The sequence below is a fragment of the Salvelinus fontinalis genome, chromosome 25 (assembly GCF_029448725.1).
Source record: "Salvelinus fontinalis isolate EN_2023a chromosome 25, ASM2944872v1, whole genome shotgun sequence".
In the NCBI taxonomy this organism is placed as follows: domain Eukaryota; kingdom Metazoa; phylum Chordata; class Actinopteri; order Salmoniformes; family Salmonidae; genus Salvelinus; species Salvelinus fontinalis.
Window position 1 is genome coordinate 12,162,450 of NC_074689.1, and position 13,851 is coordinate 12,176,300.

The 13,851-nt window shown below is 39.6% G+C and overlaps 1 protein-coding gene across 2 annotated transcripts in view; it reads left to right on the plus strand.

Moving 5' to 3' along the window:
• Positions 1-2,482: 2,482 nt before the first annotated feature.
• LOC129822844 (outer dynein arm-docking complex subunit 2-like) overlaps positions 2,483-13,851 on the plus strand; it is a 78,646-nt gene continuing 67,277 nt past the window's right edge. The window contains exons 1-7 of one of the 2 annotated variants that reach the window (XM_055881298.1): positions 2,483-2,660; positions 2,967-3,227; positions 8,969-9,126; positions 9,506-9,704; positions 9,913-10,019; positions 10,814-10,950; positions 11,886-12,002. In XM_055881298.1, coding sequence (XP_055737273.1) covers positions 3,004-3,227; positions 8,969-9,126; positions 9,506-9,704; positions 9,913-10,019; positions 10,814-10,950; positions 11,886-12,002 — 942 coding nt within the window. In that variant the 5' untranslated portion in view covers positions 2,483-2,660; positions 2,967-3,003. The remainder of the gene's footprint in view (positions 2,661-2,966; positions 3,228-8,968; positions 9,127-9,505; positions 9,705-9,912; positions 10,020-10,813; positions 10,951-11,885; positions 12,003-13,851) is intronic. The other variant, XR_008754539.1, reaches the window with a different exon arrangement.

Sequence of the window (13,851 nt, forward strand, 5' to 3'; positions counted from 1 at the left end):
AAGACTAGAGCAGGATATATCGTGTTATACTACCTCAACAGGAGGAAGAATAGAGCAGGAGATATGGTGTTATAATACCTCAACAGGTGGAAGACTAGAGCAGGATATGGTGTTATACTACCTCAACAGGAGGAAGACTAGAGCAGGATATGTGGTGTTATACTACCTCAACAGGAGGAAGACTAGAGCAGGATATGTGGTGTTATACTACCTCAACAGGAGGAAGACTAGAGCAGGATATATGGTGTTATACTACCTCAACAGGAGGAAGACTAGAGCAGGAGATATGGTGTTATACTACCTCAACAGGAGGAGGAACAGTAGTCCATACTCTTCATCACTTCATAATTCATAATTTCAGTGTAAACAGTTTGAGTATTGAGTACACTGTGGACGGATGGAATCATGATAGCAATGTACCTGGCACACAATACCTTTCTCCAGAAGTCCTCAGCATGTTACCATGCAATTCATTCAACTGCTCCAGTCAAGCATTGGAGCAGAAGCACGGAGACTGGTTTTGTTGATTTGGGTGTATTAAGTTAAATGCTAAGTGCATCTAAGACCCAGCACGTGCCCTAGACCGCAGAGCCATATTTGTTTTTGAAAACGTTCTGGAAGCCCCAGACGGTTCCATTTAGCCGTTTTAACAAACAGAAATTAGAGTTGCTAATGAGTCCTTGAGCCAGAAATATTAAGGCAGTCATTCATTCTCCTTGTCTTTTTGTCTCTGTTTCTCTTTTCCCATTTCCTCTATCCAAGCTCCTGTCTGGACTCCTGTGCCCTGAGTCTGTACACTCTCTCTCCTTTTAGCCTGACCTAATACCCTGCTGTGGATATGTGGATTTCTCCTTTTATTTTTGTCTCTCTTACCCCCCCCCCCCCTTTCCTCTATGTCCTATACACAAGCATGTGTATCTGGGCTCTTGCATTGCCCGAACCACTGACCTGATCAGGCACCCTGCTGTGGCTACGTGGATTTCACCTTTTCTCTTTGTCCCACATACTCTACACTTCTCTCTCCCCCTTGCTTCATTCCAAACTCTTACACAAGCCTGTCTGGACTCCTGTACCCGAAACCACTACTGCTCCGGCACCCTGCTGTGGCTACGTGGATTTTTCTCCATGCTTCTTAATTTAGACAGACTACCTTGTTCCAAATGAAATACCTGAAACGGGGAACTCATAAATCCTCCCTTGTAACAACAACAACCCTCAGGATGATGTTTCTTGATTTCCCTTTCTTCCAGGGATGAGCTACGGCTTCTCCCCAGGGATATCTCAAACCCACATGACTGACTTACAATCATTTCTGTCCAGCGTGTTACCTACGAGAGAGAGAGACACACACACACACGCACACACACACACACATACAGAGAGAGAGATGATAGTAGTTGTAGTACTGATGTAATGGTGAAGATGACCGTTATTTAGTTATAGTTTCATTTTCCATATTTAGATTTTTATTACATTACATTCTACTATTGACTGTTACCATTTTATTGATATTTTTGTATTTCATTCTATTATTTACTGCCATTTTATAATATTATTTGTTATTGGTTATAATTTTATATATATATATATATATATATATATATATATATATATATATATATATATATAGAGAGAGAGAGAGAATATTTGCACAAATTGTTGCAGTTCATTCAGTGTAGGAAAGAGGGGGTTATAATCTAATGAAAACATACTCGAGTGTTATCAATCATGGTCTGGGGGACACTTAGCCAATATGAGGAGCCCATGGTAAATATGCAGGGAATAGGGTGCCATTTGGGATGCAACCAGGGAGTTTTGGTACCTTTCTGTGGAGGGTGGATCACCCTATTAACTGTCTGACTCTGAGCTCACTTCTGGTGAGGTAAAGGAATGGAAGGTTCCACAGTGGTGCACAATCAAAGGGTTAGAGTCTTCTGATTATTTTCCTTTTGCATCTACCTGAAAAGGAAAAATATGCAATCGGATCTGGTTAATCAACTAGGCCTGATTTTTGGGTGGCCTACCAGTCTCAAAACATACCAATGCCTTTATCTCACTCTCCTGGATGATTTTTCTTTCTTCTTTTTTTGCCAACCTGAAATAATGAAATCATTTCCATACTCAACTTTTGAAATTACAGCCAGGTGAGGTGGCTTTTGTTTTGAAAATGAACACTTTTCATACAGTAAGAGGATGTTGCACTCATTGACTGAATGAATGAAGTCTGAATTACTTTATTTGAATGAAGTCTGAATTACTTTATTTGCTGAGCCAAAATGGGTAAAAATCTACTTCAAATAGACTGTTTCCAGTTTGCCCAGAATGTTTGTCTGCATAACACTGCAGTGCCAAACCATACAGCAATCATAGAGGATGTTTCTCTACTTTAAAAAAATTAACTATTCTTATGAAGGCTTTATCAGACTCACGCTGTGCTAAAGCAAATATCACACCAGCAGGCTGCAGGCAGGAAGGAATGGAGTTTTGCGTTTCTGACTAATGTCATTTTTGACACGTCTCCCACTATGTTGTTGAGCGGTATCCTAGCAACTGGAGGCAGTGGTGCTTGTCTGTTTCCACGGAAACCGACTAACTGCTAACGTTGATCGGTAGCTAGATCGGGGTTCTCTAACAAAATAGAAGACCATTTCAAATAGCTGGTAAGTTGTCATATGTAAAAGATAAATGTTTACTGTACACTTAGCTAAAACATTTGCAAATTATTCGTTTTTTTGCGTATGAAAGCTTCAACACCTTTCAAAAGTTTGGGATGTGATGGATGTAAGCAACGCGGGGTTCAGCTGTCTAGCTAACGTTACATTAGTCAATAACCGGCTGTTAACATAGCTAGCTAGCTAGGTCGATACCGTCTTATCTGCCAGTCTACTATAACTGTAGCTAGCGATTTAATATTTTGTTGACATTTGTTGCTAAAAGTGTAATTGTCACCAATTAATCCACCATAGCGTTTCAGGACTTTGCCAGTCCCACACAGCTGCTACCATGGGGGTAGCGCTGACCAGAGCAGCGCAATGGACCACAGCAAGTTCTGGGATTGGAAAACTGGAGATCACTCCAGTCAACGAGTCTCTGCTGAAAGAGATCCTGGAGTTTGTGGAACAGTTCAGCTCCAGACACCCTCAGGAGGCTAAGCATGTGTTCAAGGAGCCGCTCCAGTGGACTACCTCTTTGGAGGCTTCTGATTTCAAAACAGAGTATGACATAAGGTAATCATGAGGCAAGCTGTGCTGCCTGTGTGCTTGGTGTAATGTTACTGACTGGGGATGTTGTCATGGAGTCTAAACGTATTTTGAGCCCTGCAGCAGGACTCATATTTATGTTCTTGAATGTATTTGTTTTCTGTTCAACTTCAGTAGGACAGGAAACATCTAGACTACTTCATCAGAAAAGTCTGTTATTTTTTTCCCTGGCTGTCTGTATGTGATTAGTTGTTATTCTACAGTTGGTAAATGGTAACCCTTGCGGGGGAAAAAAACATGATTTCACATGTGAATTTTCCACAAGTGACATTTTATTTCAGATCTGAAATTCCACATCTGAAATCATGTGAAACCGTGTGTTTTTGGAACACTTCACATGTGATGATATTTCATATGTGGATTTCCACATGTGACGATATAGCCTTCCAAATGCAGATTCATTTTTTCCCCCACATGAGATTTCACAGGTGATGCCCTGCAAACAAAAATGTGTCGTTAGGATACACACACAAACAGTACTTTTAACATAGTGTTTTCAACTTACATATTTGAAACATTTTGGCATACATTATTCAATTGTGTATTTTTATTTGTACAGTATTTGTTATTCAACATGTCATCACCTGGGATTTGAACTCATAACCTCTTGGTTCGTTGCATTCCGATCTTCCTGCTATGCCACCATGCCTGTGTCAATGACTGATTTCACCTGTCTTTCTACACTTCGGACTTAAGTAAAGTAAATCTCTGCTTAAAAATATACTCAAGAAAAAACATATTTATCTTAGTGAATCAGGAGTAACATTAAAACAGATTAATATGCCTCACCAACAGACTATACAGAAAATCCTCAAATTGCTGAAATAAGTAAATGAAATCAATGATGAGAGAATAGTCAAATCCAGAAGTTCAAATCCTCATATTGAAAAGTCAGTACGAAGTGATCATGTTACATTTTTTATTCTATTTCAGCAGTGTACCACTTACTTTAAAACCCCCAAATCATATCATTCCCTTACAAAAAAATATATGTGAAAATTGCATTTGAGTTAACGTTTTCACATGTAAATAAAATAGAGACACGTCAGTTGTTCACATGTATAACATTTTAAATTTAAATGTTAACACCACCTTTTAACATGAGGAGAATACCATGTTTTCACATCACATGTGAATTACAGATTCACGTGAAATGCGCGTTTGTTTCACATGTGAAATTTGCAGATTCATGTGAATTTTTTTTCAAAATGTCCGGTGTTAAATCAACACTGAGAGTGTTATATTTAACACTGGTCCAGTGTCTATACGGGTCCACACTTTCCTCCGTTAAATTAACACACTGCTTATTGTAAAGACTTTATTTCCATATTTCCCAGAGTGTCTTTTGAGTGAATTACCACCCATGACTGTATTTGTTAGTGACAGAGACATGGTTGTTGCATTCATACATTTTCAGTCCTGTGGCCTTCACCAAGTGAGATCCTAACCAAATATGTTATCATTAAAATGTAATTATTGAAGACAATACAACACATATTTCATACAGCCTTATTTTGAGGGCCTAGATTTACCCTAATACAGTGGCCTGAAACTCATGGTTTACAGGCCATATTAGGCCTGCAAGTAATTTAATGCTGTCTTGCAAAGTGATGAGTAATTCCTATTGGAATCCAACCACAATGGGGAAATCCATTTATTCACCTCCAACCTGCATTCAGAATGACTGCTGGGTTGGGAAGAAAAAGATATATATCTTTTTGATTTAAGCCTTATTTTAACAGGGAAGACATATCGAGACTTAAGTCTCTTTTTTTCAAATGCGCCCTGTATGATACAACATACAGTGCATTCGGAAAGTATTCAGACCCCTTGACTTTTTCCACATTTTGTTATGTTACAGCCTTATTCTAAAATTGATTAAATTAGTATTTTTCTTCATCATTCTACACACAATACCCCAATAATGACAAAGCGAAAACAGGTTTCTAGAAATTTTGGCAAATGTATTACAAATGTAAATGAAGTATTTCTGTTTTTTCTATAAGTATTCAGACCTTTTGCTATGAGACTTGAACTTGAGCTCAGGTGCATCCTGTTTCAATTGATCATCCTTGAGATGTTTCTACAACTTGATTAGAGTCCACCTGTGGTAAATTCAATTGATTGGACATGATTTGGAAAGGCACACACCTTGTCTACATAAGGTCCAACAGTTGACAGTGCATGTCAGAGCAAACACCAAGCCATGAGGTCGAAGGAATTGTCCGTAGAGCTCTGAGATAGGATTGTGTCGAGGCACAGATCTGGGGAAGGGTACAAAAACATTTATGCAGCGTTGAAGGTCCCTAAGAACACAGTGGCCTCCATCATTCTTAAATGGAAGCAGTTTGGAACCACCAAGACCCTTCCTAGAGCTGGCGGCCCTGGCCAAACTGAGCAATCCGGAACAGAAAGGCCTTGGCCTTGGTGAGTTCCTCTGTGAAGATGGGAGAATCTCTCAGAAGGACAACCATCTCTGCAGCATTCCAGCAATCAGGCCTTTATGTTAGAGTGGCCAGACGGAAGCCACTCCTTAATAAAAGGCACATGACAGCCCACTTGGAGTTTGCCAAAGGGCACTTAAAGGACTCAAACCATGAGAAACAAGATTCTCTGGTTTGATGAAACCAAGATTGAACTCTTTGGCCTGAATGCTAAGCGTCACCTCTGAAGGAAACCTGGCACCATCCCTCTGGTGAAGCACGGTGGTGTCAGCATCCTGTTGTGCGGATGTTTTTCAGCAGCAGGGACTGGGAGACTAGTCAGGATCGAGGGAAAGATGAACGGAGCAAAGTACAGAGAGATCCTTGATGAAAACCTTCTCCAGAGTGCTCAGTACCTCATTCTGGGGCGGTTCACCTTCCAACAGGACAACAACCCTAAGCACACAGCCAAGACAATGCCGGAGTAGCTTCGGGACAAGTCTCTGAGTGTCCTTGAGTGGCCCAGCCAGAGCCTGAACTTGAAACCGATGGAACATCTCTGGAGAGACCTGAAAATAGCTGTGCAGCGACGCTCCCCATCTAACCTGACAGAGTTTGAAGCTTGTAGCGTTGAAGGTCCCCAAGAACACAGTGGCCTCCATCATTCTTAAATGGAAGCAGTTTGGAACCCAAGAAGACTTCAGGCTGTAATCACTACCAAAGGGGCTTCAACAAAGTACTGAGTAAAGGGTCTGAATACTTACGTAAATGTGATATTTCCGTTTGAATTTTTTTTTAAATAAATTTGCAAAAAAATCTAAAAATCTGTTTTTGCTTTGTCATTATGGGGTATTGTGTGTAGATTGATGAAAATGTAAAAAAAAAAAAAAATGCACTTTAGAATAAGGCTGTAACGTAACAAAATGTGGAAAAAGTCAAGCGATCTGAATACTTTCAGAATGCACTTGTGAATATGCACATTATACACATATATATATTGGACCCATGTCTTCCAAAAAGTTATACTTTTGATTCATCTGTCCATAGAACATTTTTCCAAGAGTTTTTATGATCATCCAGGTGCTTTTTGACAAACTTGAGTCAACTTTTTGGATGAGATAGGTCCCATTATGTCTGGCAAAAACCAAACACTGCATTCCACAGTAAGAACCTCATATCAACGGTCAAGCATGGTGGTGGTAGTGTGATGGTTTGTGGATGCTTTGCTGCCTCAGGACCTGAACGACTTGCCTTAATAGAAGGAACCATGGATTCTACTCTGCATCAGAGAATTCTACAGGAGAATGTCAGGCCATCTGTCTGTGAGCTGAAACTGAAGCGCAGCTGGGTCATGCTGTAAGACAATGATCCAAAACACACAATCAAGTCTACATGAAAATGGTTAATAAGCAACACATTTGAAGTTTTGAAATGCCCTAGTCAAAGTCCAGACCTAATCCCAATTGAGATGTTGTGGCAGGACTTGAAAAAAGCAGTTCTGCATGCAAGAGTTTGCCAAAATTCCTCCACAGCGATGTGAGAGACTGATCAACAACTTCAGGAAGCATTAGGTTGCAGTCATTGCAGCTAAAGATGGCACAACCAACAAATTGAGTGTAAGAGGGCAATTACTTTTTGATTAATGGTGTTTATTTAAATAGGGAAGAGAGCAGGTCCCAAAATCGACCCCTGTGGTACATCAAGAAATGCAGACTTAGCCCCAACAATTAAGATGGCCTGAGTTCTGTCATCTAAGATAATCATTAAACCATTCACACGCGTCAGAGCTCAGGCCTATTGAGGACAACTTATTCAATAAAATAGCATGATCAACAGTATCAAAAGCTTTTGACAGGTCCACAAACAAAGCAGCACGTCATTTAGGTATCTGAAGCATTGACAATACCATTAACAACTGAAGTGGTTGCTGTAATAGTGCTATGCCCAGGCCTAAACCCTGATTTGGTTTACATTCAACATACATTTCTCAGATAAAAAAGAGCAAAGTTGTACATTTACCAAGGATTCAAGAATCTTAGCTAGACAGGGAAGCCTTGAAATGGGGTGATAATGATGAAGATCACTAATATCCCCGTCCTTATGGAGTGGCAGCACAAGAGCTGATTTCCATACTTTTGGAATATTTCCTGATAACAATGTGAGTGTTTACATAATAATCAGATTAGGCTTAGTCACCAGCTGGGTTAGGTTCATTACACATGTCTTTTAGATTGTCCGAAGCCTCAATTTCCCAATCATAATTTACGTTACCCAGGATAATAACTTTTGATTTAGTAAAGGAATACAACAAACTAGCTAACTCCTCGAGTGCACAAAGGTTAGCCGAAGGAGGACGATAGATCCCTTTAACAGTTATGGATACATTTTCCCCCAGACAAAGTCTTAAAGATAGTAGCTCGTTATTACGGTAATTTCTTTAGCAAGAGACATGTATTTCAGTAAAGAGCCAGAAAAAATATGTTTTATTTATATATATATATATATATATATATATATATATATATATATATATATATATATATATATATATATATATATATATATATATATATATATATATTTTTTTTTTTTTTTTTTTATCTATGAGACTATCTTAAACAGAGAAACTGGAACAACCATTTAATTAACGGGTGCAATAACTCCAAGTAACCAATTGAAATATTTTAGAAAAATGTATATTATTTATATTTGAGTAGCATAAAATTAGATAATGAATCAATATACATTATAGATATTGAAACAAACAATTCTAATAATCAACCTGCAATATAGCATGCAGGGAAATAGGATAATGATGGCCGTGGTTTTGGTTTAACACTTCTTATTACCACCAACACTGGGGTTCTTTTACACCAATGAGTGTTAATTTCACACTTACAGAGTTAACACCTGACTCAACACTAGAAATGTTACATGGGAAAATCCACTCTAGGTAAAACTGGCCAATTTTCTGTGCATGTTGCTTTTACATGTAATCACATTAACTTCAACTAAGATCACATGCAATCACATGAGATTACGTGATGACATGTGGAACACGTGTTTTTTCTGTAAGGGAAACCAAACAATTTACTGTAGATTTCACTGATAACAAAAGTGTGCATTTGTTAATTCTGAGAACATTCCCTTTTCCTTCCGAAAAGCATATTTATGATATTAGCATAGACACCGAATAGAAAAAGTATCTAGGCATAGATAGAGAAGGAAAACGGTGTGCGTGTTGCTAGTTTATGCTTAAAAATATGTGTGTTTCTCTATTTTCAGTGGCCCCGCTGTAAAGTCACAGGAAACAGACAGGGATGGGCATCCTATGTTGCAGCTCACCCCTCCGAGCATTTCTGTGCACAGCTTCAGTCAGCTGTCCAAAATAGTGCAGCTGGCAACGGATAAGAAGCTCAAGGAGGTCCGAGCTTGCCTGGAAGGTAAACCATGTCAACCACAGAATGAGACTTTGCATCCCATTTGCATCCTAAATAGTCAAAGCTGCATACTTCCCATAAGCCACAGGCATAATTTGTTTGTCCTCCTTGTTATCGTCTACTTTCATCCAATTAGAAACTGGCATCAGATTATGTTTGCAATTCTTCAGTCATATTTACTGTACCCTCCAAGCCATAATGTGGTACTTGCTAATAGCTATGTTAGTTTGAGAAAAGAAAACATGAATCTACTGTATGTCTATATTACCCTAGGCCTGGACTTTCTTAAAATAGGCCTACATCGTTTGACCTCAATGGGACAATCTGGCAAAATAAACAAGAAAACAAAATGTATGGACTTAACCATTTTTGTAATTTGTAGCCAACAGAGACCCTGTTGCGAAGATGCTGGGACCTAGCTTCGCCACAGTGGAGGGGGAGGACAGCTCTGTGCTGCGTCTCCTGGAGAAGGTAAAGGAGGGGGACCAGGCCAAGGAGACTGAGATCAAAGTGAAGCTGCTCATCCTACTGCAGCAGCTGGACACTCAGCTCCTCAGCAACTCCCTCAAGCAGATCTCCCAGTGGGTGCCTTTCCGTCCTCCTCCTCACTCTCTGCAATCTCTATCAATAACAAATCAATCTATCTTCATTCACACACTGACTCCCACTTCAGACAAGTACAAACATATGGGTTTCACTAATTAAAAAACAGTTTCTTACCAGACAGAACGACCACAAATGGGCCCAAGATGAATTGTCTGTATTTGTTTTTGTTGTTTTTTTGTACAGGGATGTTAGGCTCAGTCCTGCCACAGTGAAGAATGATGTTGAGCTGCTGAAAAGCTTCTGCAGTAAAGGGGAGAAAAGGGTGTTGACGTCTGTTCAATACACATCAGGTTTGAGTTATCTTTCCCATTTTCTTTCTTTTGCTATTAGAGGGTAATACTGGGATATACAAAATATCTGTGTTCAACCCTAAAAAACATGTTAGTCATTATACATGTCAGATGTACTGAGACAATCAATTGTTTCACTTGCCTCAGTCGGCGCGGCACATTTGCGATGACATAACAATTAACCGTTCAGTGGAAAACGCACCACCCCAGTGATAAATGCAGTCTTTTGAAAAAAACTTCTATGCAAATAGTCTCCAACCTGTCATATCGGGCACATTAAAATAAGGTGATATGTGTGTCACGATGCTCTGCGGGGTAGCTGTTTTCAGAGGATGATTTATCAGGGAGTGAAATCACAGCGAGCTCTAAATAACCTGGTCTTCTGTCTTCAGACCTGTACTGCATCCCAAATGGCACCCTGTTCCCTATATAGTGCACTCATTTTGACCTGAGCCCTATGGGCCCTGGTCAAAAGTAGTGCACTAAATATGGAATAGTGTGCCATTTGGGATGCCAGCCCCTGTACTGCTCTCTCTGAGGTAGAGTTGATCCGTCATCCTCGCTGGCAGCTCAGGGAACAGCGATGATTTCTCGTGTGATGCTGCACACTTTGAACCCGTATTGGAACTGTATTTTCCCTCTAATTCTCGATCCCCTCATACGTTCTGTACCTTCAGGGAAAACTCACAATGTGGCCTAATTCCCTATAGAGACATTACTACTGTATGGTGAAATCCTATTGATTTAACGTACATTGTACACTGAACTGACATGCTCTTCTTATTTTTCTGCAGATTATGAGTTCACCAATGGCTGTCGAACTCCTCCTTGGAGGCAGGTGCATGGTGAGATTTGCTACCTAGTGATAAAGCCGTGTGACACTCAGCCCCTGCACATCACCTGCAGCACAGCTGGAGTCTTTCTCAACGGGGTAAGATAGCTAGAGATAGATTAGTGTCACTGAATCAACACCAGTTTCCCGTAGACTGAGACCCAAATGAGTTGAGGATTATGTTTAAACTGTCAAACAGAAATCCTGCAGCAAGAAACGCTCTCTATTTTCTCCTTTCGTTTCAGTTTCCATAAACTGAATTTCAGTCAACAGTATTCCATTCTCCGCATTAGATATTATTTTTAGTCTACAGGATGTGTTTTATCATAAATGCTTTAGGCATCGGTCAATTAATAGTCGAGATATTATAGCACAGTATGTTTGCCAATTGTTATGAACAAGCACGGCAAATTAAAAATAATCTGAATATAATTTTTTTAAATATAGAACGTTTCAGTTAATGATAGCCTGTAAAGTTTCCAAAACATTAGGTAAGTGTCACTGAAAAGTTTTGGAATGTACTGAAGTAGCGTTAACTGCATGGTGGAATTCCAAGTTTGCCCTGTGTTGTTAAACATTTACAACCACCCCATTGACCTTAACGTGTCTGCAATTAATCAGAAGAAAACATTTTACATGCCTCAGCGTCTTTCACTCTCTCCGTCACTGCCTGATTGGCTGAGTTAGTACATTTCCTGTCTCCCTGTTTCCTCACCTGGAAATGGTTCAATTCAGGACACTGAAACCCGTGTTCCAACATGTATGACATTGATGGTATATTTACAAAAATGACACCTAAAAGATTACAGTTTAACATAATGTGGGTACAGGCGGTGCATACTGGTTTTGAATTCCAGCCTGTGAAGCTGCATTTTGATACTTTGACCCTCTCTAACCTCAGAGGTTCTGACAGATATCCAACTGAGCCTATAGTTAGTCTATAGGGGTCTCTGCCAGTAACAGTGAATAGCTTCATGGTATTATGTATTAGTAGTATTGATCTGATACATAAAATGTCATCTTCATCTTCACAGGGCATCAGGCAGGAGGGTGAGGAAAATGCCTATGACAGAACAAGCGAGGTCTACAAAGACCTGGCAACCCTTCTGAAAAGCACGTCTCCCCATTTTGCAGAGAACATAAATAAACAGGTAGGGTTTCACGTGAAGCAGGTTGCGGTTTTCTCCGGGTAATAGTTGCTCTGCCGATAACCCTACGAAGCAGTATGCATTCGACTGATCATAGATGACGTAATGTAATGCATAGTAGAGTGCGTTTAGGATTGTGAATCAGTGTCTGCACTCGTCCTCCCCGGTGAGCTAGTGTCTGGTTGTCACAGTGCACAGTGAGAACTCTCTGAAGCTGTAGCAGCACTACCTAACCTTACTTTCCAAATCACCCCAGTTGAAAAGAATGTTAAAAAAACAGTCCAGTTACTCACACAGACAGAGTCATGTGTTGCCCTGAAATGCCAGTGATTCATTCAGTAGTGCTGTTTCCTGCTTAAGTGATTTGATGAATTAACAAATCACCCCAATAATGACTTCAAGCTGTGGTGGGAAAAAATGTGTTTATCATCTGAATATTTGGACATATTTTTTGTCACGAGTGACTCAATAATGTATTGTTGGAAAATGCTGTATAATTTACAGGCATGCTAGCTATACAGTTACAGGGGCCAATATTTACGGAGAAACCTTGTACATTTATTTATGTTCTAGGAAAGGACACAATGTTTTATTTAATTGATTAAACAAGTATATTGAGTATTTATTAGTTTCCTCATGTCTATTTGGACTCTCTTATGAGTAGTTACAACAAAGTAGTCTAGCTAAACAAATAATAGTATTTTCCCACTTTAAATTGTTCATTTCTGTTAGCAAAGACTATGGTCATTGTTGCTCTTGCTGGTTTCTCCTGGGCTGGTTTATATTCACTATAATTCTGTCCTTGAGCTATTGAAATGGAAATGTGATTAAAACTGATTTCCTTTTACCCCTTTCTGCAAATCTTGCTCTTTAAAATGAGGAGCCCACTGGTTGAATCAACGTTGTTTCCACGTCACTTCAACAACAGAAATTCTATGTGAGGACGTTGAATCAATGTGGAAAACTGATTGGATTTGCAAAAGTCATCAACATAAGACAATTTAGTCTTTTTTTTCACCCAACTTTTTACCTCAATCCAATGACATGGTGAAATGTTTTGTTGATTTCACGTTGAATTCACATTACTTGACAACTCAACCAGTGGGACGTTATCACAATAATATATTGTAGTTTGTAAATGTAAAGCCGGGCAGACAAGAATATACAGTGGGGAGAACAAGTATTTGATACACTGCCGATTTTGCAGGTTTTCCTACTTACAAAGCATGTAGAGGTCTGTAATATTTATCATAGGTACACTTCAACTGTGAGAGACGGAATCTAAAACAAAAATCCAGAAAATCACATTGTATGATTTTTAAGTAATTAATTTGCATTTTATTGCATGACATAAGTATTTGATCACCTACCAACCAGTAACAATTCCGGCTCTCACAGACCTGTTAGTTTTTCTTTAAGAAGCCCTCCTGTTCTCCACTCATTACCTGTATTAACTGCACCTGTTTGAACTCGTTACCTGTATAAAAGACACCTGTCCACACACTCAATCAAACAGACTCCAACCTCTCCACAATAGCCAAGACCAGAGAGCTGTGTAAGGACATCAGGGATAAAATTGTAGACCTGCTCAAGGCTGGGATGGGCTACAGGACAATAGGCAAGCAGCTTGGTCAGAACGCAACAACTGTTGGCGCAATTATTAGAAAATGGAAGAAGTTCAAGATGACGGTCAATCACCCTCGGTCTGGGGCTCCATGCAAGATCTCACCTCGTGGGGCATCAATGATCATGAGGAAGGTGAGGGATCAGCCCAGAACTACACGGCAGGACCTGGTCAATGACCTGAAGAGAACTGGGACCACAGTCTCAAAGAAAACCATTAGTAACACAC